Source organism: Phocoena sinus, chromosome 19 (assembly GCF_008692025.1).
Source record: "Phocoena sinus isolate mPhoSin1 chromosome 19, mPhoSin1.pri, whole genome shotgun sequence".
NCBI classification, from domain to species: domain Eukaryota; kingdom Metazoa; phylum Chordata; class Mammalia; order Artiodactyla; family Phocoenidae; genus Phocoena; species Phocoena sinus.
Genome location: NC_045781.1, coordinates 9,270,084 through 9,297,959, shown reverse-complemented (window position 1 = coordinate 9,297,959; position 27,876 = coordinate 9,270,084). Strand labels below are relative to the sequence as shown.

General features: G+C 52.9%; 1 protein-coding gene across 5 annotated transcripts; it reads right to left on the bottom strand.

The window, feature by feature from the left end:
- Nucleotides 1-15: 15 nt before the first annotated feature.
- Nucleotides 16-23,641, bottom strand: EML2 (EMAP like 2). Of its 5 annotated transcripts, none has more exons than XM_032613650.1 (22): nucleotides 23,407-23,641; nucleotides 20,629-20,847; nucleotides 20,413-20,536; nucleotides 20,124-20,228; nucleotides 18,166-18,194; nucleotides 17,829-17,958; nucleotides 14,686-14,835; nucleotides 13,924-13,993; nucleotides 13,713-13,823; nucleotides 12,565-12,660; nucleotides 11,542-11,676; nucleotides 10,575-10,674; nucleotides 8,197-8,351; nucleotides 7,916-8,041; nucleotides 6,063-6,194; nucleotides 3,948-4,015; nucleotides 3,587-3,675; nucleotides 3,252-3,349; nucleotides 2,663-2,750; nucleotides 2,006-2,101; nucleotides 772-902; nucleotides 16-446 (listed from the first exon to the last, which is right to left on the bottom strand). In XM_032613650.1, the coding sequence occupies exons 1-22, from the start codon at nucleotides 23,576-23,578 to the stop codon at nucleotides 321-323; spliced, it is 2,550 nt and encodes an 849-aa protein (XP_032469541.1). In that variant the 5' UTR covers nucleotides 23,579-23,641; the 3' UTR covers nucleotides 16-320. The 5 variants fall into 5 exon arrangements, 4 of the variants coding, with proteins under 4 accessions (XP_032469541.1, XP_032469545.1, XP_032469543.1 ...); XM_032613652.1 differs by lacking the exon at nucleotides 23,407-23,641 and adding an exon at nucleotides 20,974-21,094 and having other exon boundaries at nucleotides 33-446; XR_004346984.1 differs by lacking the exons at nucleotides 16-446; nucleotides 3,252-3,349 and having other exon boundaries at nucleotides 23,407-23,593.
- Between the last annotated feature and the right edge of the window lie 4,235 nt (nucleotides 23,642-27,876).

Here is a 27,876-nt window from a genome sequence, read left to right as displayed (position 1 = left end):
ATATACACAGACCCTGACACTCCACCTCAGTGCACGTGTTTTTATTTCCGGATGATATAAAATAATAAACTTAAAAAACACCCCAAACCAAACACCCTAATGGCTCCCCCAAAGCAATGTGACCCCTTTTCCCACCCCAATAAATAGAGACTTCTGTCTGTCAGTCCACCCTCCCACCCCCATAACCCCCTTTGCTATAGACATACTCTGGGTATATATTACTCTACTCGGCAATAGACATCTCCCGAAAATAGAATTCCAATACTGCCACCTGACTCTACCTGGGCCCCATGTTCCTGGGAACCCCCCCACCTGCCAGTTCAGACCACCCGCCACTGCAGCACGCTGGTGTCCTTGCCCCCTGTGGTCAGGGCCACACTGTCATCCCACAAGAAGGCCACATTTGTCACATGGCTGCTGTGTCCGCCGTATTTGTGGCTGAGAGCCTGTGATATGGAAAGAAGGAAGTGAAAGGAAGTCATCTGTCTTGTTCACTGCTGTATTCCCTGGGCCCAGGCATTCGGTAAGTGCTCAATAAATATTTCTTGAGTTAATAGGAAAAAGAACCAAAGATCTCACAATGCAGATGCTCAGACCTTTAGCACTACAGACTTGGTAATTTATCGACTTTCAAGTTAAGAAAGGCCCCTGGGATCAAGCCACTGCCCTCCTTGTACAGCTGGTGAAACTGGGATCCAGAAAGGGCTGCCTTAATCCTGCCTGCAGTGCTGCTTGGTACCTCCACCCTGCCAGCCCCCCAGAGGGACTCACTCGAGGCTGACAGCAGGGGTAGCTAAACAGGTGGACTTTGCCAAAGTCATCAGCTGAAGCCAGCAACTTCCCATCATGGGAACGGGCCACGGCATTGATGTCAGTACCATCTGCTCCCTCAGACCAGATCCCTGCGGGCAAGATTGGGGGTGGCTGGTGGTAAGATGGCAGCTGGGGCCAGGGACCCCCAAGGCGAGTAGGCCCCAGCCCCAGCCTCCCTGCCTCTCTCTCACCTAGCCCGTCTCTAGCCGGGGATGAGAATTGGAATAATCTTTTGGAAATGCTTATCTGACCCTATCCCTCTATAGCTCAAAGTCCTCCCATGGGGAATTCCCTGGCGGTTCAATGGTTAGGACTCCACGCTCTCACTGCCAAGGGCCTGGGCTCAATCCCTGGTCAGGGAACTAAGATCCCACAAAAAAAAAAACCCTCCCATGGCCCAGGCTTCTCGCCATGACCCCCAAGCTCTGCCTTGTCCCCCACACTGCTCCTGCCTTGTCCTTACCAGTGCTTCCCTTGAACTCTGCAATGATTTAGCCATCCTGCCTTCTTGCATTTCTCCAAATACCAAGCTCTGTCACCTCTAGGCTTTTATACATGGCTATTATTCTCTTTGCCTAGCCACTGCTTTCCTTCTTCACCACCCTAGAACCTAACTCCTCATCCTGCAGATCCAGTTCGGATGTCCCTTCCTCCAGGAAGCCCTCCCTGACTCCCTCCTAGGCTGGGGCCAGGTGTCCTCTCTGGACTTCCTTGTCCCAGCCCAGTCTACTCTGGGTGGTCTGGGGACAGGTCTCCCTCTTCCACTGGACTGTGAGACCCATGATGGCAGGGTCAGGGCTGTCGTGGTCACCACTGGGTCTTAGCACTGCCCAGCTGGGCACACAGGTGCTCAGGGGGTATGTGTTGAGTGCATTAATGCCTGAATGAATGGGTGACTGGGACACAGGCTGTGTGAATCTCCCTGGGCCGGGTGACACCCCCAATTGTTCTCATTTCATTACAGTTCCAAGGGATCTGAGTAGTCACCTCACCCTAACCTTTCCTCTTATTTCCAAGGGATCTGAGTAGTCACCTCACCCTAACCTTTCCTCTTATACAAATACCGCTGCTCACATGTTTAAAGGAATGAGTTTCCCACCTTAGAGGTAATAAGAGACTGTGAAAACCACCAGTCAGGGATGTTTCTTGGAACTCCTGTCCTCAGCAAGACTTTCCCCATTCCAGAACTTACCAAACACGCCAAAACCCAGGACACAGGTAGCCGTGGCCCATTCCACGTTCCTCACAGCATCTGCAGTAGTGATCTGCTTACAGGTAGCTGGGTCCCCTGGGGCAGAAAATGGGAGGAGGTGTTCAGAGCAGAAATAACTACTGGGAATTCCCTGGCGGTCCAGTGGTTAGGACTCCGCGGTTCCACTGCAGGGGGCACGGGTTCGATCCCTGGTCGGGGAACTAAGATCCGGCAAGCTGCGCGGCAAGGCCAAGAAAACCAAAAACCAAAAACCAAACGGAAAGAACTACTGACTTAATTCATCCATTCCACAGACAATGGGCACTGAGGTCCGACACAGGAGGCTAATTCTACCTCTCCAGACTGGTGCTAGATCCTGGGTGGTGACATCTCAAGACGAGAGCAGGGGTATCTGCTTAGAAACCTGTACCCCAGCCATCCAACCCGGAGGGGGAGGAACTGGTTAAAAGTTGGGTCCACCAGGGAGGAAACCAGAAGCCAGGAGACCAGCCAATCAGATCAACCCCTGAATAAAACAGCCAGAGGAGAAGGGACTTGAAGCCCCTGCTTCCCCTTCCAGAACCCAGGGAAGGCTATGCAAATCGCACACGCAATAGAGGCTGAAGGAGGAATGCCTTTGGGTTTCAGAGAACTCACAGTACAGAATCTCGTAGTCCCCAGAGTTGGTGACGAAGCAGCTGCTGTCCTGGGCCCAATCCAGGTGGGTGATAAAACTGGAATGGCCCTGCAGGGGAGGGAAGGGGCGGAGTTAGAGCTGGAGCGGGTAGGATCAGACCAGGATGGGTGGAAGGCAAAATACAAAGGTAGGGTGAAAACACAGGGGGTCTCGAGGAAAGATACACAAGCCTTTGGGGTGTGGGGACGGGGCCACACTATCATGGGCGGGGCCAGACTGTGATGAGCGGGGCTAGACAAATAGGGCTTAGAACACAAGGGGGAGTTTAGAACAAGTGGGCAGAGCTAGACACGGAGGGGCGGGCTTCGACTGCAAGGGGCTGGGCTACACAGAGGGTGTGCTTAGAACGTGAGGGGCGGGGCTACACATAGGGACGGCCTTTAAACACAGGAGAGGGTAAATGTGTGGGCGGGGCTAAAACTCCTTGAGGTGACCAGGGCAGTCAGTTAGTTGAGTGTTGAAGATGTGCGCCCTTGAGGTAGAAAACTGGTTAATTCTGCACCCCCTGGACGGGGTGGCGGCGCGGGCTGGGGGCCACTGCCCACTCACCGAGCACTTGCCCAGGCGGCTGACCTTGCGGCCGCCCTGGTCCACCGTGTACAGGTACACCAAGTTGTCGTGGGAGCCCACGGCCAGGTACGCCCCGTCTGGGGGAGGGGGAGGGGGCTATGAGGAGGCACCCAGGCTCTACCCCTCCTCTCTCAGATTCAGCCCCCCACTATCCCAGACTCCTCAGTAGTCCCAAGTTCCATCCGTGCCACAGGCCTGGCCCCGCCCTTAGGCCGTGCCACACAGACTCCACCCCTTCCCCCTGCCAGTAACTCTTGAGCTTCAGTTCCCAGGCCTGGCCTCTCCAAGGTCCCCTCCCCGGCCCCGGCCCTCACCTGGAGAGAAGCTGACCACTGAGATCTGTTCATTCCCATCTGTATGGATGGCCACCAGGTCATGGGTCTCCGTGTCCAGCAGCAGCCATCTTTAAGGAGAAGGCATGGTGGGAGAGGAGGGGTAAGCTGATCTGGTAGAGAAGGGTGGCAATCTGTGGGGCCTGAGGGAAGGACCCCAGAAAAGATTAGGGAGAGAGGCTGACTCCAGAGGAATGTTGGGAGATCAAGGCCTGGTAAACAGTTGGTACCTAATTATCATTCTCTGTAAGCTTTGGGGCAGTAGGGAAGGCAGGGGGAGGTGATCAAGGGATAGTGCCTGGGGGGCGCAGAGAAGCCCTCCCCAAATGCCCATCAGCTTTACCTGCCCGTCGCCGTGCCAATGGCCAGGACACAGCCACTGGGGTGGAAGCCAGCAGAGTAGGCCGGGTCCTGAGGAGGGAGAGAAGAGGAAGGGCTGGGAGCTGGGGTCCCCCTTCCATCTGGCCCACACTTCCCCAGCCTCAGAGGCAACTCTCAGCCTGGCATGAGGGCTCTCACCTCCCTCTGTTGCCCTCCAGTAACCTGCTGCTGCAGATGCTCTGGAAACCACTCTCCTTTCCTTTAACATGTCAGCTCGAAGAGAAAATATTCCTCCTTTCACTGTTGACTCTGGATCCTTTTTCACTCCTTGTTTTAACCTCCCACAGCTTTATAAACCCAAGATGATTTCCTTAGGGACTTTTCTACTAGTGAGATCGTTGGGACAAAGGCTATCCATATTTTTAAGGGTTCTGATATATCATGCCAATTTGCTTTCCCTTATAAAATTATATTGACTTATCATTAGGCTTGTCTGAGTGCCTGTTTCCCCATATCTTTATCTAACTCCTAGCACAAAATTTTTAAATTTCAGGGGCATTTGGTTGATTTGCAGGCAACAGAGCACCATGGAATCAGACGTGGTTTGAAACTGTGGCCCTGACACTTCCTCGTTATGTGACATCAAATAACTTTCCCCATCGTGGCCTTGGTTGCCCCAAACGGAGAACATCAATACACACTCCCCAGGACTGTTATAAGCAAGGTGTAAAGTCCTTAGAATGGTAAGCTGGTGAGTAAGATGGCCTACAGGAAGCACTGAATAAAGGTCAGCTATGATTGTAATTACGAACGGCAAGTGATTTTACCTTTCTGGGCCCGTTTCCTGATTTTACCTTCCTGTTTCTGGGCGATCCATCGTCTCTACTGCCTTGTGGAGGTTGGGGTGGGGGGGAGTTAAGAAGACAATGTGGGTAAAGTGCTAAGCCAATGTCAGGCATGGTGGGCAGACTGCCCAAATCAGAATAACCCGAGGGAGCTTGTTCTTATTATAAATTGCAGATTTCTGGGACTAAACTCAGACCTCCTGAACCAGACTTCCCATGCTTGGGACTCAGGATTCTATGTTTCTAACAACTCAGGGGGTTCTTATGCCCTGGCTAGAGAACTGCTGTGCTGAGCACAGGTCCTGGCATATAGTAGGTGCTCAATTAGGCAGCCAGAGTGAGGATTATTATACATGGCCCTAATAATTTCCGGGGTACACCATCCCTGACTCCTAGAAGTTCAAAGGCCATCAAGTGTTCCAGGATCATAGGTAACCCTGGATTCCTGGAGCAAAACCTCAAAGGGTGGTGTGGGGAATATGATGACTGACCTTCTACCATACAGGCAGGAGAGCTTAAAAACTACATTGCCCAGAATCCCTTGTAGCTAGGGTTGGCTGTGATTTGGGTCTGACAATCAGCTGCACCATTGTGGGCTCTGGAAGGTACGAGGTGGAGGCCCCGCTCTGCCACTTCCACTGATCAGTTGGGTTGTGAAAGCAATAGCATTTGCTATGCTGGTGAGCAGTCACTAGCCTTGAGAGGCAAGGGCACAGAGTATCTGTTTTTGGCCAGTGTAAATGTAGCCAGCATTGGGTCACTCTAGAGCAAGATAGTCCAACTGAACCTTCTGCGATAATGGAGATGTTCTCTATCTGCACTTTCCAATATGGTAGCCACTAGCCACATGTTTGGAATGTAGCTAGTGCAATGGAGAAACTGAATGTTTAATTCTACTTACATTTAAAGTTAAGTTTGAATAGCCACATGTATTGGACAGCATAGCTCTAGAGCCAACACTTGAGTGACCACAGCATCCTGGTTCCTGGATTGCAGTTACAATGACAGCATTTTCTTGAACTCAGTGGTTCCTGACTCCCCAACTTCCTGACTGTGGCAGAGGCAGCAGCTCCTCTGGCAGGTCAGTTCTGTGGTGCTGTTCTGGGCTTCTTTCCAGTCAAGAACTCACTCCTCTAGCACTTCTAAGTGAGTTTGTAAGCACCCAGTTCCCTGCATTAAATCTCCTTCTGCTTAAAGACGCCAAGTGTGGCTTCCATTTGATGCACTGAACCCTGACACACTGAGACAAGTCGTTCTGTTAGAATGGCGTGTCAAGTCCCCCATCCCCTTACCTCGATGATCCTACTCCACAGGGGCTGGTGGGACTCCACGCTCCACAGATGCACCAACTTATCCTGACCACATGTCACAAATTGTCCCCGGCTGGGGTGTGTGGCCAGGCCCCACAGCTCTTCCACGTGGCCCTGGCAGAAAGGAGAGATGACAGCATGGAGACTGCCAATCCAGGCCTTTCCTCTGCATCCCCCACCTCCCCAAAGTCTGATGCCAGAAAGAAGTGCTGGACTAGCCCCAGCAACACACTCTCCCCACAGGTTACCCAGGGAAGACCCTTTCCCCAGTGTATCTGAAGGAGGCTGTGATTGGGCAGACCCCTGCCCCAGTGTGGGGCTCGAGGCAAATGTTGCCCCTCCCCCCAGGTCTCTGCTTTCCAGTGTGCACAATGGGAGGCAAGAGACATGATGAGTAGGAGCTTGACTTTGGGAGACAGATGGCGCCCAGCAGGCTGTAGGAACCCATGGAGGGTACTCAGCCTGGTGAGTCTGACTGCAGCTCTCTCTTATTGACTGTGGCAGTCACCTGGGCAGATGACTTCTCCTTGGAGCCTCAGTTTCATCTTCTGTAAAATGGAACCAATCACTGTATGTGGCTCATGGCATTTTTCTGCTCACTCAAATTATGGATGGAAAGTGTGAATAGATGGAAAGTGTATGAGGCTGGTACAAAATGCTCACCAAATGGAAGTGGCTGACTATTATCAGTAGTGATAACATACACTATTAATATATAATTAAAGTAATTAACAATGATAATCAACAGAATTATAATTATTGATATTAGTATAATGATTAATGTTAATAAATAATATAAAGCTAGTAATATATTAATAATATAATTAACACTAAATAATATTGATACTATTATTAGAGGTCTTTAAGGTCCATTCTGGTCTTGGGACCCCTAGGAAATCCCTCTAGCCCTTGTTTTTCCTCATCTTTTTCCATGGAAACAAGAGCCAGAGAGGGGGAATCTAAATGCAGCTGCTGTACGGATCTCAGCTACCATGCAAGAGGTAAAATGCATGTCAGGAGTGAAGGAAGGGGCGGGGGGGGGTCACTGAACAAGAAGTAATTTTGGCCAAGACTCTTTGAGCCCTTACTCTGTGCCAGGCACCATTCTAAATGCTGTGCATGAATTGACTCATTGAATCCTTACAAAACCCCATGAGTCAGTTCTATTATTCTCCTGGTTCACAGAGGCACAGAGAGGTTATTTACTTGCCTCATATCACACAGCGAGTGAGCAACAGGGCTGTGCTTCGATCCCAGGGTTTTTTTTGGCCGCACCATGTGGCTTGCAGGATCTTCCCTGACTACCGGGGATCGAACCCAGGCCCCCAGCAGTGGAAGTGCAGAGTTCTAACCACTGGACGGCCAGGGAATTCCCCTAGTAGGCTGGGTTTTTTACTTGGATGTGTGGTAGGGTTCTGGCCCACGAGGATGAAGGAATGCGCATCTGAGAAGACTCCAGAGGGTCTTCCTAGATCCTTGTAGCTGAAGACCTGGGAGGTGTGTGGCTCAAGGCCTGTGTGACAACCTGCCAGGGCACTTACAGAAATGGACACCAACCTGACCAGCAGGGGGCAGCACAGCTGGAGCAGGGCCCTGGGACCCCTCTGCTGTGCTACCAGTTAACCCATTGCTGGACCATGGGGTGTTCTGGGGTGGGGTTATGTGTCAGGAGCAGTTAAAGGGAAGGTAAGTGGTGTTTACCAGGCCAGAGGATAAGGGATGGGGCAGGGAGGTGAGGTGAAATGGGAGTGGGAAGAGAGGAGGAATGAATGGTACAGAGGAGAGAAGAGAGGTGGGTGGGGAGGGAGCAGGGCAGGTGCAGAAGAGAAGCTCACCTGGATGAGCAGCGAGAAGCCAGTGTGGACAGAGCCCTGCAGGATGGAGTTGCGGGTGGTCCCCACGTACAGCGTGTCACCCCGGCCCTCTGCCACGGTCCGCACGGGGCCGAAGTCCTCGGGGACCTGAGTAGGCAAAGGGGGGTGGGGGGTAGGCAGATGAGTGTAGGGCACACGCAGAGGTGGGGTTGGGGGGTGGGGGAGACAGGCTGGGAGAGCAGGGTCTAGTATTAGTGGGGTGGGAGGAGGTATCCTCACCTTCATGAGCCTCTCCCCCTCACCTCCGCCTCCTGCAGCTTGCTGTAGTCGGAACCCCAGAGGATCACCCGCCGATCGCGGCCCCCTCCTGACACCAGCGTCCCGTCCCGCAGGGCGCAGAGCCCAAACACGCCGCCATCGTGGACACCCAGCAGGGCCTGTGTGATACGGTTCCCACCTGCAGGGTGGCCAGGGGCAGAGGTCAGCATGGGGAAGCTCCCCCATACTGACCCCAGAAAACACCTCAAACTCTCAATCCTACATCCAGCCATTCACTCAACTTTTCTTCTACCCAGCCTTCCACCCACCCATCTACTCAACCACCCATCTATTCAAATACCCTATCATCCATCTAATAAACCATCTGAAGTAACATCTACCCATCCACCCTTTGATCCTAACCCTAACCCACTTACCCACCCATTCATCCACTCACCTATCTACTGGTCTGTCCATCCATCTATCTACTCACCCATCCAATTACCCATCCATCCAGCCATCAACGCTTCCTTCCTTCTATCCATCCATCAATCCGCCTCTCATCCATTCATTCACCCTCTCTTTCATCTGACTACCCACTCACCAGTCAATCCATCCTTCTATCCAAACATCCACCCATTTTCCATTTTTTTTCCTATCCATCTACCCATTCACCCATCTATCCACTCATCTGTCAACCTAACCATCACCATCGGTTCATCCATCCATTCAGTCAACAATTATTAAACTAGCATTGACTCTGGGCCCAGCCTCATGCTGGGTGATGCTGGGTACTGATGAAGGCAACCTCAGATCCTACCCTCACAGGGATCACAGTCCAGTTTCAGAGACAGACCTACTACCAGTCAGTGACGACCCAACATGGCTGGGGCTGGGATGGGGAAACCCAGGAGACTGTGGGATCCCAGAGTGGGCACCTACCCTGGTGGGCCAGGGAGGGCTTCCTGGAGGAGGGGACAGCTGAGCAAGGATCTGAAGGTTGAGTAGGAGTTGGCTAGGACAACAGAGGGTAGAAAAGTGTTCCAGGCAGAAGGAACAACATGTGCAAAAGGCAGAGAGAACATGGACTATTTAGGAAACTAAAGAAATCTGGTGTGACCAAGTATAACATGCAAGGGACAAGAGAAAGCAGGGCCAGACCATGCATGGCCTCATTGAGGAATCCGGACCTTGCAGACCTCAGTGAGGAATCCAGACCTTATTCTGAGGGATCTGAACTGTGTAGTAATGGAAGGGTTCAGCAGGGGAAGGATAGGGTCAGATTTACATTTGGTTCTGACAACAAACTGAATTGGAGGGGACAAGACTGAAGGCCCGGGAACCAGGGAAGAGGCTGGGGCAGGGACTAAGTGGAGAGGAAGAAAAAGCAACTCTCTTCAATTCCATCCTTCCAGGCTCAGAAGTGGTGCCACGTGTACATACATCCTTTTGTCCACCTATCTTTCTAACCACCCACCCACCCAACATCCTGTAGCCCTGCGGGCTGGACCCAGTGGTGAGACTGGAGATATGGGAACCAATCAGACCAAGTCTCTGCCCTCAGAGAGCTTAGAGTCTGCTGGGAAAGACACACTGCCAATTATTCAGAGCTTATTCTCAGCTGTCTAATCTCAAGAAAAGCTCGAAACAACCGTGTGAGGGAGAGAGTATTATACCCATTTTACAGATGGGGCAACTGAGTCTCAGAAGGGAGCTGACTCTCGCAAGGCCACAGAGAGCACACAGCACCGCTGAGACCTGAACCCAAAGCCTGCCCAACTCCCAAACCCACTCCTCACCCACTACCCCAAGATGAATGGTTACCTCAGCCAATGGATTAACATGTTATGAAGAACTGATTGTTCCAGGAAGTGGTTTGATGACTGAGAAAACTCATTCACTCATTCATTCGTAACTTTACAGTCATCCACTGCCTGGGAAAAGACCTAGTCGTTTATTAACACAGTCGTCCGTTCTGGGGACAGCCATTCATATATTTATTTGTTCACTCACCTAATCACCCACCCATTAAGGACAGCATATTCATCTACTCATTCTTCTATTCACTGGGTAGGACAAACGCTTCATTCATTCATTAACTTTTTCATTCATTCATTGCTCTGGAACAAACCACCTCTCCATCCATCCGTCCATCCACACTGGGTTAACCCATTCATTTATAGCTCAAACTTGATCGCTGCCATGGGATTTGCAGAGGACAAGGGGAGGGAATAAGTGAAGATTTCATGCAGGTGGGGATACTGGAGCTGAGCCTTGATGGAGGTGTTAGAATTGGACAAGTAATGACTTGTATTGTTGTATCGTACATTCCACATCAGCATGCTCCGAGAAAGGGACGCACAGCCAAAGGGAGTCAGGGAGGACCGGGTTGGGGAACCAAACAGGTGGGGCTGACACTGACCTTTGCCCCAGACATAGAGGTTCCCCCCAGAGTCCCCGGTGACCACATCACCACCCTCCAAAAAGGTCACACACAGCACGTACTTCGGTTTCTCGTGTTTCTAAGGTGGGGGAGAAGGGGAAGGTGTCAGAGGGTCGCTGAAGCCGGGAGGCCTCCCAGAGCTCACCCATCACCCAGGACAATGGTCCAGGGGATGCCCTCCATGCTTTGGGGAGCGGCCCTGTGGGGAGCATCCTCATCTCCAATCCACCTCCATGGAGTGTCACGTTGCCTACAGACCACTTTCTGACCCACCCCGGACCCCCTTCCTCCCTCCTCTCTCTCCTCCCTGACTCCTGTCCCAGTCTCTGTCCTTCGTTCCCCTGCTGTCTTCCGCTTGGATTCCTCTCTCTCTGGTCCCTTGGTCTCCCCCTCTCTGCCCCTGCCCCTCTCCTCTCCTTCCCTCCTGCCCCCTCTTCTGTCTGTCTCCAGGTCCCTCACCCTGCCCCGCCCCACCCTCTTCTCATCTCAATATCTCCGTCTTCATCTCCATCTGAGCCTGGTGTTCTCAGGGCCTCCCCTTTTGGGGTAGAAGCCCCAACTCTCACCAAAGGCAAAGGAGCCCTGTCAGAGGTGTGCCTGCATCTTCTCTCCCAGGCCCTGTGCTTCCTGCTGTTTCTCTCTCTGTCTCTCTTGGCCAGTCAGCCTCTGATCTCGGTTTATCCAGAATATTGACAACCGCAGCAACCCATTTATTGAGCATCCACTATCTGCTAGGAGTCGCTATACTCTTCATCCCACTGAATCCTCACAACTTCAAAGAGTTAAGGTGGATCACGCCACTGGTATGGATAAGGGAACTGAGGCCCCAGCAGGCAATATCTCAGCATTCCTACAACCTCCAGCCCCTGGGGTATCTTCTTGTCTGCCTGGGTGTCCCTGCCAGCCTCCTTCAGGGCCAGCCTGTCCCAGTACCCCTGGCACTCACCTCAAAGAGGCCCTGCCGTTTGCTCATGCCGCCCCCTTCTAGGTTCCAGAAGTAGATGTGGGATTTCCCGCAGGTGATGAGCACGGTGGGGTCTGTGGGGTGGAAGGTGGCCACCAGCACGGCCTCATTGGAGCACTTTAGGGGGTGGGGGAGATTCTGAATGAGGACCTCAAAGCCATCGGGACCACGATACCCAACCCAGGAAGGACTGCCCTATACAACTGTGTGGGTTGTGCGCTTGCACACCCAACTTGCCTGTACCTCTCCTTTACGGGCAAACTAAAGTACAGGAAGCAGGGCCAGCCAGTGAAGCATTATTGTTTTCTTCATCAACATAATGGCAGGCACGAGAGCCCTAACTTTGTACCAAGCTCTGTGCCAAGTACTTAACGTCCATCAACTCATTTAACCCCACAGCACCCTGTAAGGTAAGGCTCATTAGCACCTCCTATTACAGATGATGAAGTGAGGCTCAGAGAGGGGAATTCACTTGCCTAAGGACACACAGCCAGATTGTGCCCAGAATCAAGTCACTGAGAGCCCAGCCTCTCAACTACTTCTCTTTCCCCAAGCCATGGGCCCCAATCCTAGGTCTCTTGCCCCCAGCCCAGAATAAGCACGTGACCATGGGCAAGTAGCTCTCCCCTCTACCATGCCTCAGGTTCCTCATCTGTAAAGCAGGTTATTGCCCAGAGATGCAAGTCAAGGTCTGTCTTGGACATCACAGGACAGCAGAACCAGCAGCCACCTTGTACCGATCCTCCTGTTGGGCCTGGTTTGCCCACCCCATATGCCAACATCAAAGCCAAATTATCCCTACAAGGAAGATGCTACCATTATCCCCATTTTATAGATGAGGCAACTGAAGCTCCGAGAGGGCAAGCCACTTGCCCAAAGTCACACAGCCAGCAAATGGCAAAGCCAGGACTTCAACATAAGTCTGATTCCAGACTTGTGAACACTGAGATCTGGCCAATCCCACAGGGAGACCCCAAGGAGAGGGGATAAGAAGGGTTACCTCACCTTGCCATCTGCCACCTTGGTCTCCTTGGCCCAGTCCCACACAGAAAGCATGTGATCGTTGGACTCATCTACCGCACAGAGGAGGTTGCCCCCATTCTAGGAAGAGGAGAGAGGATGGGGGAGGGGCAGGCAGGTCAGGATCCACCCCCTCCCTCCAACACCTTGCCCACTGGGGCATTAGCTACTCAGGCCTGTTTCACAGGCCCTGACCCAAGTCATGTGAAACACATGAAAATATACTCCCCGTCCAGGGCCACACACATTTTAAAGGCTGTTTATAATTTTCCTTTTGAAATGACTCCTCCCTAAGAATTTCCTCTAATTTCCCCTCAGCTACAATTTCTCTGCAAGTAGCCCAAGGTCAGGAATTCTTACTGAGAGCCTCTAATCTGCATTTTCCTATGGAATGACTTTTAGGGCTGTGAAGTTAAACAGTTAATAAAGTCGGGATGATGTTGCTTTTTTATACCTGTAGTTAAGCGCAGGTTAGTTTTGATTTTGCAAAGTTTTCCTTTCCCCTACATTTTGGCAACAAAATAGCTTTATTTCCCCAAAGTTCTCAAGTGTCTCCTCAGGTCTCAGAAAACCTGTGAGGGTCTTAAACTGTCTATGGGATGACAGGTTGTTTTTTATTCCCCGATCCATTGCAGCCAATACTCTGGTAAAATACAGTAAAACTGTAAAATATGATTTAAAAAAAAAAAAAAAAAGCCCACCACTCACACACTTGGATGTTGTGTGAATGTCAAATTGCTGGACAAATTCCTAAAGGCTAACTCTCGATTTCTGTGCTTATCTCCTCCATACCTGCCAACACCCACTTAGGATGGTACTAGGAGCCAGGGCTGCCCTAGACACAGGGCTTAAAATGCCTAAGGGTTAAGGACCCTTCCAGAATGAAAGGTGGTGTGAAAAAATAATGCAGAAAGTGTTAACTGACGTACAAAGGATCACTGAGGAGTTTTCTCTGCGGAGCAATCATGACACATGGTCCCCTCGTAAGGGCTAATAGAGCAGGCTTGTGAGGCCACAAATGTGGGCACACAGCCTGGAGGGCCAGGGGGCGTGGCCAGCACCTGTGAGGCCATGATGAAGGCCTCCAGCCCCAAGGGGCACCCGGGGCAGGCGAGGGATGGCACAGGACTTACAGATTTGGAAAAGCCCACACAGCACACAGCTCTGTCAAACACCCCCAGGCCCAGTACGTGTAAGGTGGAGAGGGAAACGGAGTCCCAGACGCGCACGTGGGGCGGCAGTGGCTGCAGGGAAGAGAGAGGCCGGTTACCTGGAGGGCCCAGCTTCCTGACCCACCCACGACTCCATCCCAGTCTCCAGGTCCTGCCCCCTCCACTCTGTTACCTTCCCCTCCTTAGTGGTGCCTGCCACCTGTCCAGTGGCGATGGTGACCATATCAGGGTGGACAGCCAGGCTGAGGAGAGAGAGGGCAGATGGACAGGGCTCAGCAGGGGGGTGCTCGCAGCACACCAGGACCCCTCCCACAGCAGGCCACAGTCTCGAAGCCTGATTATTCATTCCGCAGTTTGCCTGACTGAGTTACTTAGTCAATAAACACTGATTCAGCTCTTCAGTAGCAATAAGGGTATACTCTCTGGGTACTCCGGCTCAGAAGCAAGACTCAGGCCTGCGTCTCTAACTCAAGTGCCCAGAGGGCTCAAGCCTGTACCACAAACGGTCAGGAGAACACACCCATTTAAAAGGGCTGTCAACAATAAAATAAAATAAAAGGGACTTCCTTGGAGGTCCAGTGGTTAAGACTCCACGCTTCCACTGCAGGGGGCATGGGTTCGATCCCTGGTTGGGGAACTAAGATCCCACATGCTGTGCGGTGAGGCTAAATATAAAAAAATAAAAAATAAAGGGGCTGTCACCACAGGGCTCCAACACACTGTGGGATAGTCTGGGGTGCCCACTTGAAGTTTTCAAAAGAAGTGAAAAATTCAGGCATCTGAGTGAATTCACCGACATTTGACGTATTGATAATCAATCCACATTTTTTTCCCCCTGAATTCAGCCTGTTGGCCAGGGAAGGCCTGGCCCCACCCACCTCCCCTAAGAAGGTCCCAAGCAGGAAATATTTGGCATCCTCCTCCCAGGCCTCACCACTTGATGTCATCATTGTGTCCCAGGTAGTGCCGCTGCCTCTGCTCCTCCACACTGTATAGCACAGCCACAGAGGCCACGAAGTACACTATCTCCCCTGTGGGCAGCAGGTAAAGGTTGGCGCGGCAGTCTCGGCCACGGTAGCCATAGCTGGAGGTGCCCAGGGGCTGGTTAAAGAGCCTGTTTTGCATTGCATCTGCTGACTGACTCCCAGATGAAGGTCATCAGAGCTAGGTTTTCCTGTTTCCACTCTTACCCCTGTGGGAGGTTGAATGATGGTATCCCCCAAAAATATGTCCACCAAAATATTAACCCCTGGGAAGTGTGAAGGTGACCTTCCTTGGAAAAGGAGTCTTCGCAGATGTAATTAAGGATCTCAAGACGAGATCATCCTGGATTATCTGGATGGGCCCTAACTCCAGCAACAAGTGTCCTTATAAGGGACAGAGAAGAAAAGACACAGACACAGGGTGGGAGAAGGCGGTGTGAAGACAGAGATTGGAGTAAAGCAACTATAAGCCAAAGAACCCCAAGGGTTGCCAGTAGCCACCAAAAGCTGGGAGACAGACAGGGGCCTCTTCCTCATCTCTCCATGGCTCCCGCACCTCCTTCAGATCTCTACTCAACTGTCAGCTCCTTGGAGAGGCCTTCCCAAGCCTCTCCCAAATAGTTCCCAGCTGTTTAAAACTGCAAACTGGAATTCCCTGGCAGTCCAGTGGTTAGGACTCAGCGCTTTCACTTCCGGGGCCTGGGCTCAATACTTGGTTGGGGAACTAAGATCCTACAAGTCGCGCCACGGCCAAACACAAACAAACAAAAAAACCGCAAACTCACACACCCTCAACTGCCCCCATCCCCCTCCCTCTTCATATTCCTGCAGTACAGTCATCAGCATCCCACACGTTATCTGTTTATTTTGTGTCTCCTGAACTACAGTGTCTGCTCCAGGGGGGCAGGGACCTCTGTCCATTTTGTTTACTGATGTACCCCTTGTGCCCAGATCAGGGCCTGGTACACAGCAGACATGAGTTCAATATTTGTTGAAGGAATGTGACCCTCCTCTGTTCAGAACTTTCTGTGGCTCCCCAGTTCCCCTAAGACAAAGCCCAAGCTCCTCCACTGGCCTGGTTTGCCCCTCCCTGGCCTTAGCAGGGCTTCTGCCCTCCTTTGCTCTCTGACCTTGGAGTTTCTCAAAACACTAAGATCACTACTGTCACCCAGGTCTTGGCACTAACCTTCCCCTTTGCCTAGCACACACTACCTGCCACCCTTCTCAGTTGCCCTGTCCTCAGATCAAGCTTCAGGCTCTCTTCCTCCGCTAGATTCATCCCACTTATCTGATCAATTTGTTAACGTCACCTATTCCTTAATGAGACTATCAGTTCCACAGTGGCCAAGACTGGGCTGTTTTGTTCTCTTCTACAACTCCTCCTCTGAGAAGCCTTCCCTGATGCCCAGGCTGGGTCAGCTGCCCTCTCTGGGTTCTCCCAATCCCAGCCTGAGTGGTCATTGTCACGGATTCTGTCCCCACACTGGACTGTGATTTGGGGACTGTTGGAACCCAGCCCTTAGCCCCAGAATGTTCAGGAAACATTTGAATGAATGTCGATATGTGTATCCCGACCCCACAGAAACTGCTTCACCCTGCAGCCATTTGGGGCTGGGGAATGAGGCCTATACTGACTGTTGCTATCTCAACTGCTTTTCTTTTGATGCTCACTTATCAAGCCCAGCTTGACATGACAGCATGGCATTCTTTGACTCCCGCGAATATTTCCAGCTGCCTTAAAGAGGCTCTGGGCTCCCACATTCATCCCTCCTCCAGAGCAGAAACCAAGGCGAAGAGAGGAAGACAGGGACTGGGTCCCTAAGATGCTGATCCCAAGCCCCAGTCTGCATTTTGGGAAAAGCCTGGGGCTCAGAATCAGAGCTCTTGCCTCAGATCTGCTGACTCCCTAGAACAGGGCTTGATATCCCCTCTCTTTTTTTTTTAAATTTTATTTTATTTATTTTTTTATATAGCAGGTTCTTATTAGTTATCTATTTTATACATATTAGTCTATATATGTCAATCCCAATCTCCCAATTCATCCCACCAGCCCCCTCCCCCCTTGGTGTCCATATGTTTGTTCTCTATGTCTGTGTCTCTATTTCTGCCCTGCAAACCGGTTCATCTATACCATTTTTCTAGGTTCCACATATATACGTTAATATATTTGTTTTTCTTCCTGCTTGGTCCCCTCTCTTGACCTCAGTTTCCTCATCTGGAAAGAAAAGGTAATAGTTCCCAACCTGCAGGCCTCAGAGAGCTCTCGGAGGCCACTTGTTGTAAAAATATATTCTCAATCCTACAAAAGAGAAGGATCACAGTATTCAACGTATTTATACTTGAAAGAGCTTTGAACAGTGCCTGGCATATAATAAGTGCTCAATAATGATTAGTTATTATTTTAATCAATCTCTGTTTATGGGGCCCATATGATGAGCACATTGTTTCACAGCCTTATGAATCTGAGATCACAACACCCATTTTTCAGAGGAGTCAACTGAGGCACAGAATGGCAAGGTGACTTGTCCAGGGTCACGAAGCCAGCCAGAGGCTGGGCTGGGGTTTCAACCCATTTCTGCCAGGCTCCAAAGACAGGGTTCTTAACCATTATCAACTTCCTCCATTTCTCAAATACACCAAGCTCACTCTGACCGCAGAGCCCTTAGACCTGCCGTGCCCTCTGTTCTTCCTAGGCTGGCCCCTGAATGTCCGATTCTCAGCTCAAATGCCCTCTCCTCAGAGAAACCCAGTTACTCCTCTCACTTGAGCTTAGTTTACTGTATTCCCAGACTGTGTGAGCTCAGGGAACACAGCCCACATGTAGACGAGGATGTGACAGATGGAGGGCGCTCAGCAAACATTTGCTCCTTGAATGAATCATAAAAGGTCATGTCAGCTAACCTGCCTTCCTCTGCTCCCTCCAGACTCCAGTTCTTCCTGACCCCTAAAGCCACAGAGGCCTGGAAAGTCCCACCTTCAGTACAAAGGCCCTCCCTCCAGCTGAAGTCCCACACCAGAAAGGCTCTGGTCCCTTCCAGGCTGGGGGCGGGTGGGTTGGGAGAAGTGGGAGGAAGAGATTAAAGCAAAAGGATACACCCAGTCCAGCTTGAGACGGCGGGAAGGCAGCTCGGAGCGTGTATCCAGGCTGTAGCTGGGTGCCAGCTCGTCGGGGATCAGCATGAGCACAGGGCGGCCCCTCAGGAACATTTTCACGGAGCCCTCCTCTGCCAGAACACCCCCAGAGGTCAGGTGCTGACGCCAGCCCCCAACCCTATTTCCTTTCCCCTTCCGACTTCACTTTTTTACTTTTTTAATTAGTAGAGGTGGGGAAAATGAGGCCAAAGAGGCAAAGGCCCAGCCAGTAGCCAGGCTTCCTGACCTCCAGCTCTGGCTTCTCACCCCAGGAAGCCCCACCCATTCTCCCTACTTACCCATGCTGAAGATAACTTCTTTGGTTTTGCTGTCAGGAAAGGGGAAAAAAAAAAAAGAAAAGAAAAGAAAAGAAAGAAAGCCCTAATTAGCAGGCAAGTCAGAAATTGGGAGAAACCACTTCCCCACCCCAGCGCTCCCCGGAGGTATTTGATGAAAAATGGGGGCCGAGTAAGGAGCGGAGCGCTGCCTCTCTGCAGGCCGTGTGCTTTGCTCGGTTGATCTTGCAGAGCCTAAGACACAGGCCCAGAGAGGCAGTGATCGCCAAAGATCAAACAGCACGAAGTGGCAGGGACGCGATCCTGAAAGAGGAGCGTCACGGGTACCCCTCCCACCTAATCAGCACGGTTCTCCCAACGCTCCCCACCCCCAGTCCCACAGAGCCCCAAACTTCAAGCAGAGAGGGAAGAGGTGAGGGTTTAAGGGAAGGGGCGTGTCTCCAACTCCCTTTGCTGACGGAAGGTGGTGATGCCCGCGGGTCTGGGTCCCCGGAGAAGGGGGAAACCTGGGATCCAGATCTCGGTAGCGCGAGGAGGAGGGGGGTGTGCCAGAGAGTCTCACCCAGCTCCAAAGCTACTCATGGCGGCGGCTGGCGAAGCTTCGGGGCCGGGGGTGGAGCCGGGACCGGCTCCGCCGCTTCCGGCCCTGGGAGGCGCCCACGCCGCCGCGCCCTGCCCCGCCCTCCACTGCCAACCCCGTAGCCGGAGGGTCACACTGGGTCTCAGGTCCCTGGCTGCGGGTCCTGATACCAGGCTCTTTTTTGGGGGGAGGGAGAGTGTTTTTTGAGAACATGGACTCGGGGACGTGTCTGCCTGAGTTCAAACCCCAGCTCTGCCAGTTCCTAGCAGTGTGGACAAGTTGCCAAACCTCTTGCCTCGATTTCTTCACTTTTAAATTGGGGATAAAAAAAATACATACCTCTCGGGTGATTGCGAAGCTTAAATTAGTTAATTCATGTAACATGCCTTGCGTGGTGCCTAGCACATAGCTTCTGTACGTGTTTGCCATTATTTCAGTGAGGTTGAAATGTGTGATCTTTGACTCTGGTCCTGCCTTAGTCTGGTCCTGCCTTAGGCCGGACCCGCCAAGCCCTGACCACGCCCACTGCATCAGGACTCCACACTCAGGTTTTTACACCGCCCAGACCTTCAGTGTGGCCCGGGCTCTGGGAACTTGACCACGCCCAACATTCTGATCATACACACCTCTCCTTCCGATCCTGCCCCTGAACTGACAGCTCTCCATGGAACCGCCTACCCTCCTCAGGTCCGGTTAAACTTCAGACCGTGACCACTTTCACCTAGAGTCCCTTCAAGCCTACTGATATCTGCCCACGCCCACATATGACCACGCCCAACTTTCAAACCACGCCCATTTCCACCTGGCAGCGCCCCAGGCTCCCCTCCGCCCAGCTTCTTGCGTCGGACACTACGGCACCTGGTCTTAGCCCATTACCCCCACCCCAGATTCTGATTCTGCCCTGGCTAACCCTCTGGCCACACCCTCAAATTCCAATCACTTCCCTCCCTCTGATTACCCCATTTCCTGCAGAAACTCCTCTGAGGGTCCTGCCCTGGCTACATCTCTGAGACTCAACGGGGACTCTCCCCTTTACCTTAATTGCCACGCCCACAAACCTGGATCCTCCCTAACTTCTACTCCGGCTCAACCAAGAGACGCTAATCATCCACGATTCCTAGGTTCTAGTCCAGCCCCTTAATGCTTTGACCACGCCCCTCCATGTTGGTTCCGCGTTTCCATGCCTCCCAGTTCAACCACGCTATCTCAAGATTGGTCTCTCCGAGCCTCCGGCACTGTTTCCGCATTCTGAACTAGATGACCGCCCTTTAGGTTATCACCTCGTGGCCTGGGGCATCACCCTAAATACCCCATCCTTTTCCAAGCCTAACTGGGGTCCTGGCCCCACCCATTGTGTCACGACCCCGCTTCGGACACCTACCCTTCCTTTTTGGCGCTACAATTGCTGCTAGAGGATGTGGTGCGGCTGCGGGGGTCCTCGCGGCGCACTGAGGCGAGGCGCTCTGGTGACAAGTAGCGGCGGGCACTGCGAATAGAGAGCACGTAGGTAGGGGCAGAGCCCGCGAGGCCAGCAGGCGAGTGCCGGAGGCGAGCAAGAACTTCCCCGGACCTTCCACTGCTGGTGTTCGGACATATGAGTCCATCCGTTTCCACATAAACAGCCTCCGAGGTCTTGGAGGAAACTGGGGATCCTGGCTTCCGTGACTTACCTGCGCCCGGAGGTCGCCTCCTTTTTGGGGGAGGATGGGGACGTGGCATAGCCGCCCACGCGCCGCGGGGGTCCCGAGCCATTGAGGGGCGTCCTAGTGGGAAGACCTTTCAAGAGCTGACACACTAGAGGAATGGGGTTAGAGAACAGAAGGGGGTGAGTGTGAGGTCCTGGCCCCAGTCCCTCCCATCTCACCCCTCCAGTTTAGCGAAGATACCCGAGGCTGTGGTGCCTAGGCGCGGAGGCGCCCGGCCCTTGGGGGTGCCCCGCGCGCGCAGAGCAGCGCCTTGCTCCTCGCATGCCCGCAGGCGACGCAGCGCGTCAGCCAGCGCGGCCTTTAGGACCGCCAGCTCGTCTTCCTGCAGCTGCAGCCGCTGCTCCAGCGCCGACACGCGGTCGTCCACCTCCATCCCGCTCGTGCCCGACAAATTGTCATCTGGAAGGCAAGGGAGCGCTGGCTGCGGGGGGCCACCCAGCAGCTACAACGCCCGAGGTGAGATGTCCCTCCAGCCTTCCCCGGTCTAATCCTGGGGCGAGCCACGCCCCCTTCCTCTCCAGTAACCTGGGGCTGGGACGCTTGGATGTGGGCCAAGAAAAGGGGAAGGAAATCCCCATAGCTCTCAGCCCTTGTCCGCACACTCCTCTCTGCTGCAGCGCCCTGGAGGCGTGACCTTAGGGAAGTCCCCTCCTCTCTAACCTTCTAGGAGACTACGAATCAAGAGCCTCTCGACTCTGGTTTTAAGATTCTATGACTAAGATGCTAAATACATATGAGTCATATCAACATTTTAAGGATGACAACCAACTTTTCGCTAGTGACACCAACATTCTAGAATTGATTCCCAATATTCTCTGACAAATATCAAGATTTTATCGCGGGTACTAACATTCCCTCTCTGTTTCTAAGACCTTCCAAGCTATAAAGGTCGTGCCTGGTCCCTCGCCTTCACATTCCCTCCTCACCAAGGGGTTCGACACACGAGCCTGCTGCAAGGACAGAGCTTCTGCGGCCCCTGACGGCAGATTTGGGAGTTGCAGGCAGCGCATCCAAGACCCGAGACCCACGAAAGGGAGATACCCGCGGGGATCGGACACGCAAGCTTTCTTCCCCGACCCGAGCTTCTCCCCTCTATTCCCCTCCTTTATTTGGCTTATGTACCCCATGCCCCTGATTCGGCTCTCCCTCTCCCCTCTAGGCCATGGGTGCAACCGAATAACTCCTCCATCTCCCGCGGGGGGCCCCCCCACCCCTCCCATTTTTCCCGAAGTGGGAGGGGCAGAGGACCAAGGTGGTCCCCCCTCCCCCTCCCTCCCAGACCACTCATACCCAGACTCATTGCTGGCAACAACCAAGACACCCTGGCTCCCAGTCGGGTAAGAAGTAAGGGTGGTACCATTAACAGGAACCGGGCGTGGAAGTAGCACCTGCCATCCCCTGTCCGTAGGCCGCCCCGCCCGTCCGCTGGGCTCCGCAGTGCAGCCGTCTATCCCGTCCCTCCCTCCCCCCCACCCCCCGCAGCCCAATCGCCTGCCTGGCCTTGCCCGCCCTGCCCCCCACCCAGCTCCTCTCTGGTCGGGTGCCTGGACCTGCATTGGAAGGTGGGGGCCTCCCGAGGTCTGAGGGAGAGAGCTGTCAGGACTTGGAACTCATAAAAGGAGGAATCTCAGGGTCCCGTTGGCAAAACGTTTTGCAAAAGAGGAAACTAAGGACGGAGGTTGGGGAGTGTGCACAGATCACCAAAGGTCAAACAGCCAATAGGTGAGGTGCAGGAGGGCCTGGTCACCTCCTTGTGCCAAGACCCCTCTTACCTACCATTAATAATACTACCCCCCCAAATGAGATCTGTTATAGGGAGCTTACACGTGGCAGGCACTCTTCTTGCAAAACACTTAGCACCTCACCTGGCTCTGGTTATGTGCTCAGTAAATCCAGAATATAATTAACTGTTATATGGTACCCAGTGCTCCCAGCAACTCTAGCAGCTGTAGTATTATACCCATTTTAGGAGGCAAGAAGGTGGAAGGGGACTGAGACCTAGAGAGTTGAAGGTGCTTGTGCATGGACACACAGCCTTTCAGCAGCAGAACAGGTACATGACCCCAGGCTTAGGCACCCTGTCAGCCTGCCTCTTAGAGGGACAGAGGAGACAAAATAAGCATTCTGGAGCTCTGCCAACTTCAGTGGTCCCTGACACTGTGCTGTGTGCCCAGGGGAGTGAGCCTCCAAATGGAAGAGAGTTCCTTCTCAGGGCCCCTGAGTGAAATGGGGCCCCATCCAGAGAGCCAGCTGCATTCTGAGGCCTTGGCCTGCCCACCCCCCACCCACCATGACTCAAGTCCTCTGCTCCCTCCTGACCATTCCCCCACCTTCAGCACTTTTGCCCGGAAACCAGCCCCCACTTCCCACTTCTCCCATCCCTCCCTCCTCCCCTCTGCCTCCAGCTTCCCTCATCTGGGCCTGACACCCACAGTGACCTTTCTTGTATTGTACCCATTTGTCTAGGGAGAAGGGATGAGTCCTAATGGGTGGGAGGGGCGGGGCCTGAGGATTTGGGGGGTATAGTCGAAGCAAAGTCCTCTGGTCATCCTACCCAGTCCCACATCCAGCCCACAAGCCAACACCAAATACCACTCTCCCCCTAATCTGTCCCTCTGCTAGGGAGAAGGAGGAGGGTCCCAGAGGATTGAGAGGGGATAGGGAACGCAGAGTTCCAGACCTCCAGGCCTCCCCCGCTTCTGCCCCAAGCTCCTGAGGTTCTGCTCCTTTCTCTCAGTTCAGCCACCTCCGAAAAAGGGGAGGGTTGAAGAGGGTGGGGGACTGGGATCAGGGCTTTGGGGATCAGGGAGCTTGCTCTAGGGTCAGGGTCCTGCTAGGGGAGAAAGGAGAATCTTCAGCAAGCGGCCAGGATGGGGACTTGGAAGGAGGAGGTTGGGGCAGGAGGAGATAGGTCCAGCCCTGGGCGGGGCCAGGGTCGGAAATGAGGAGGGGTCTCACCGTTGCAGTATTGAAGCAGGGAGGACGTGTCGTAGAGGCCGCAGAAGGCCGGGCCGCGCTCCGCCATTGCCCCGCCACAGCCACCGCCAGCCCCCCCGGCCCCAGCTCGGGCCTGGGCTCCCCCCCCAGGTCCTGCCTCCCGTTGCCATAGCAACGCCCTTCGTTCCAGCATCCCCGGCTCGGCCTGCCCGGCATCAGGCGGCCGACGCCGGGCCTGGCACCGGGGTCATCCCCCAGGATGCTCAGAAAAGGGGGGGTCGGAACACCCCCTGCCAGGCCCCCCAACACAATCTTCGGGCCGGGATTGGCTGACCCGAGATCCCCCTCGGTACTGTCTGGTCCCGCCCACAACAGGCGCGTATTCTCTTTAGACACCCCCGCCTGTTCAGGACCAATGAGAGTCTGTCGCGCAGGCCCCCTCCGCCAATAGGGGTGCAGAAGGTTTGGAAGGGGCAGGGCCTTCTCTGCTTTTCAGCCCGAAGCATAGCCCCCCGGCTCTTAGAGGAAGATAGGGTGGAAGAAGACACTCCACACCCCGCAAACCTCCCTAATCTTCTATTGGATTTTCGAGAAGCCACCTTGCAAGACTAGAGCCTGACCCTAGAGTCTCAAATCCGCCCAGATATCCACTAGCTCCGCCCTGGAACTCTTATTCTAGCTCATTTCTTAGAACTCTTGTTTATTCTATCTACGCCCGCCCCCAGGGCTCTTAACTCCACCCCCAGAATCCTGAGGGGGGAGTTAAAGTTCTATTCCCGCCCCCAGAGCTTTTGGCACCGCCCCCTAAGCATCTCAGGGCGATGGTGCTTGGCCCAGAGCCCTTGACTCGGCCTCCTGATAGGATTGGCTCCGCCCCTTAAGTTTTATACTCCTACCCCCAAGTCTGTTAGTCCCTCCCTAACCTTTCCTTCCACTTTCCTATTGGCCGCCCCAGGCCCTTAGCTCCTCCCCTACAGCGTTCATCTCCCATAACCTTGTATCCAGTCCGGGTTTTGACAAAGGCCCAGCTGTGATGCCTGGATGGCTGGCGGTGTCGGTCGGAGGCAGCTCCGAAGTTGGGGGGAGAGGGGAGGGTAGAAACGCTGACAATGGACTTAAAGAATACTGGATCACCTTCTCCAAGTCTCCATTGAGGGTCAGCACCTAGAAATGACCCAGAACATGCTTTATAGCGGTGGGAAGTGAGCCCAAAGCAGAAGAGATTTGCCTCTGGATGGACACAAGCAGGCCTTGGAAGCCCAGGGCTTTGGAACCAAATTGGCCTGGGTTTGAATCCTGACTCCACCAGTTTCTGATTGTGACCTTGAGCCTCAGTTTCCACATCTGGAAAGTGGGGGGTCATATCGTGCCTACTTCTTTCATTCATTTGAAAATTTTGGGACTTTCCTGGTGGCTCAGTGATTGAGAATCTGCCTGCCAATGCAGGGGTCACGTGTTCGATCCCTGGTCCAGGAAGATCGCACATGCCATGGAGCAGCTAAGCCAGCATGCCACAATTACTGAGCTTGTGCTCTACAGACTGCGAGCCACAACTACTGAGCCTGCATGCCACAACTACTGAAGTCCACGCACCTACAACCTCGCAACAAAAGAAGCCACTGCCAGGAGAAGCCCTCGCACCGCAACGAAGAGTAGCCCCTGCTCTCCGCAGCTAGAGAAAGCCTGCGTGCAGCAACGAAGACCCAACGCAGACAAAAATAAATTAAAAATAAATAAATAAATTTTAAAAAATGTTTACTGAGTGCCTATTATGTGCCAAGCTCTGTTCTAAGTGCTGGAGTTTCAGTGATAAGCAAGTCAGCTTCAGTGATAAGCAGCTTCAGTTTCAGTGATAAACAAGTTTGCCCTCGTGGTCTGTGCAGCTTGCGGAGGAAGTAAACCACAATACAGAAAACAAGTAAATAGTAATAGCTAACATTTATTGAGCACTTACTATGTGCCAAGCACTCAGTTATTTTCATCACCATTTTACAGATAAAGAAACAGGCACAGAGCTCGTAAGATAATTTCAGGTCCTGGCATTACAGAGATAAGATAGAGTGATATGGTCAGGGATGGGAGGGTGAGGCTAATTTAGAGAGAGTGGGGCCAGTGAAAGTCTTTCTGAGGAAGTGACATTTGAGCTGAGATGTAAATGACAAGAAGGAAGCAGTCACACAAGGCAGGGTGGGGGTGGGGGTAGGAAGTAGCTTCCCACGCAGAAGGAAGAGTAAGTGCAAAGGTCCAGAGGTAAGTATGAGTTTGGCATATTCCTGGGGCAACAAGAAGACCGGTGAGGATGGAGCTGTGGAGGAGGAGGAGAGCAGGAGGTAGATGAGGTCAGGGAGGTAATGGGCCTGCAGATTTTGCAGGACCTCGAAGATTGTGGGCAGATGTTGGCGGTTTGTCACTGTATCCTCCATAAGCCCTAGTGAGGCCACCTATGTAAATCACACATGAGAACAGTGCCTGGCACACAGTAGGCACACATAAATGACAGCAACCCCTATTCATTCCTCAGTGAAACCTACTATATAAGATCAATAACGGGTTCCAAGTGATGACCAAAATAGACGTGGGCCATTAGCCTTCTACGATCACAGCTAACTGTGTTACTGACAGAAACAATGCAGGAACTCAGATTTCCTGCTTCCCAAACTCCCATTTCTCCCACCCTCCACCTCCCTGAGCTCCAATTCTAGGAGAGGAGAAATCAGACTCCTACATACAGAACAGTGCGCAGCAGGCTGCAGTGTGCTAAGGGCTGTTACTGGAGTGCCCCCAGAGGCCTGTGGGAGCCCAAGGGAGTTCAGATCCTGAAGGCTCTTGTGTGTTGGGGGTGGGAAGTGCAACCAGGTTGTGAATGAAGGAACCACAGGGGGAGGAGTTTAGGCTGGTGGGTTGTTGGGGCAGGTGACACACAAAGATGAGTCAGTCCTTGCTCTGTGTGCGCACAGTGACCTTGGCCCAATAGCTTGGCTTTTCCTTCTCTGCCAAATGGGAGTCATCCCACCACCCACTTCCCAGGGGAGAAGAGCAGGTTCAGTGAGCTCATGCCTGTTAAGTGCTGCTCGGCACAGTGGGTTTTGGGTAAGGCTAATGGAGCTAGTTTTATTACAAGTGCTTTCTCAGATAGATGTTAAAGGCCTCGGGTGACAGGAGGGGGGAGGGGGCAGCTTTGCCAGGGGCCTGGCAGCAGGGCTCACCGTCATGCTTTGTCTTTTCTCTCTGCCTCTAGGTTTCCTTCTCTCTCTTCTAGGTTTCCAGCAGCTTTTCTCTCTCATCTCGGTCTCTCTTTATATCTCCGTCTGGAAATTGGGTCCTTGATGTATCACTTATAAGCTAAGTCACCTTGAGCAAGTTACTGCCTCTCTCTGAGCCTCAGTTTCTTCTTCTGGAAAATGGAAATGAAAATGCCTCTGCTACAGGTCTGTTATGAGGATCAAGTGAGATACATATATGTAAAATGCCCGATATATGGTACAATCATTATTATTAATTAGCCTGATTTTGGACTGATTTTTTCTCAGCCTCTTTTTTTTTTGACCATGCCGCGTGGCATGCAGGATCTTAGTTCCCCGAACAGGGATCGAACCCATAGCCCCTGCAGTGGAAGTATGGAGTCTTAACCACTGGACTGCCAGGGAAGTCCTTTCCTCTGTCTTTCTGACTCTTTCTTTCTTTCTGTTTCTCTTTCTACCTCTCCTTCTGTTAGTCTGTCTCCCTAAGTCTATACCTGGGCTGGGAGCTCCATGAGGGCAGGGCAAGGGCTACCTTGGCTATCCAGGCCCGCAGCATCACCAAGCCCAGGGCCTGATACATAACAAGTACCCAATAAAGTAAATTGAATCCAGCTCTGTGCCGAACCCGTGTTGGGTGATGCTGGGGACCCAGTAGTGACTGAGACAGCCCCAGCCCTGCCCTCGCAGAGCTCATGGTTCAGGAGAAGAAATCATTATTTGTTGAGTGACTGAGCTAATTTTGAGGTGGGCTTGGAAGACTTGACCAAAATTGTGTGGAGGTATGTGAGGCGGAAAAAACTGCTGGAACCGAGGTTGGGGGGCTGGAAAGGGTTTGAAGAGTCGCGAAGTGATGGAGAGAAGGCTGGAGAGCTCAGCAAAGGCCTGGAAGGCTGTGAGAGGAGCCTGAGGGAGCCATGGCAGGTTCTGAGCAGGAGAGGGACAGGGACAGGTTTGTGCTTTAGCAGGACCACTCTCACTGCCTGGCTGCTCTGGGGAGGTTGGGGGATGGATGGAAAGGAGAGGGACACGACTGGGGCAGCAGAACAGGGAGAGAAGGGTCCTGGATCAGAGTAGGGGCTGGGAGGAGAGGGAGGAAGAGCCAAATTCTAAAAACCAGGAAAGGGGACTTCTCTGGCGGTCCAGGGGTTAGGACTCCACGCTTTCACTGCCAAGGGCACGTGTTCGATCCCTGGTCGGAGAGCTAAGATCCCACAAGTCGCGTGGTGTGGCCAAAAAATAAAATTAAAAA

What these genes read in the sequence shown, in the direction of transcription:
- EML2 (XM_032613650.1), bottom strand. Translation starts at nt 23,578, where the DNA reads ATGCTGGAACGAAGGGCGTTGCTATGGCAACGGGAGGCAGGACCTGGG. An exon ending in CCTCTATGTCTGGGGCAAAG is followed by an intron (nt 8,352 to 10,574) that starts GTCAGTGTCAGC and finishes GCCACCCTGCAG; the next exon opens with GTGGGAACCGTATCACACAG. An exon ending in GCTTCTCGCTGCTCATCCAG is followed by an intron (nt 6,195 to 7,915) that starts GTGAGCTTCTCT and finishes CCTTTCTGCCAG; the next exon opens with GGCCACGTGGAAGAGCTGTG.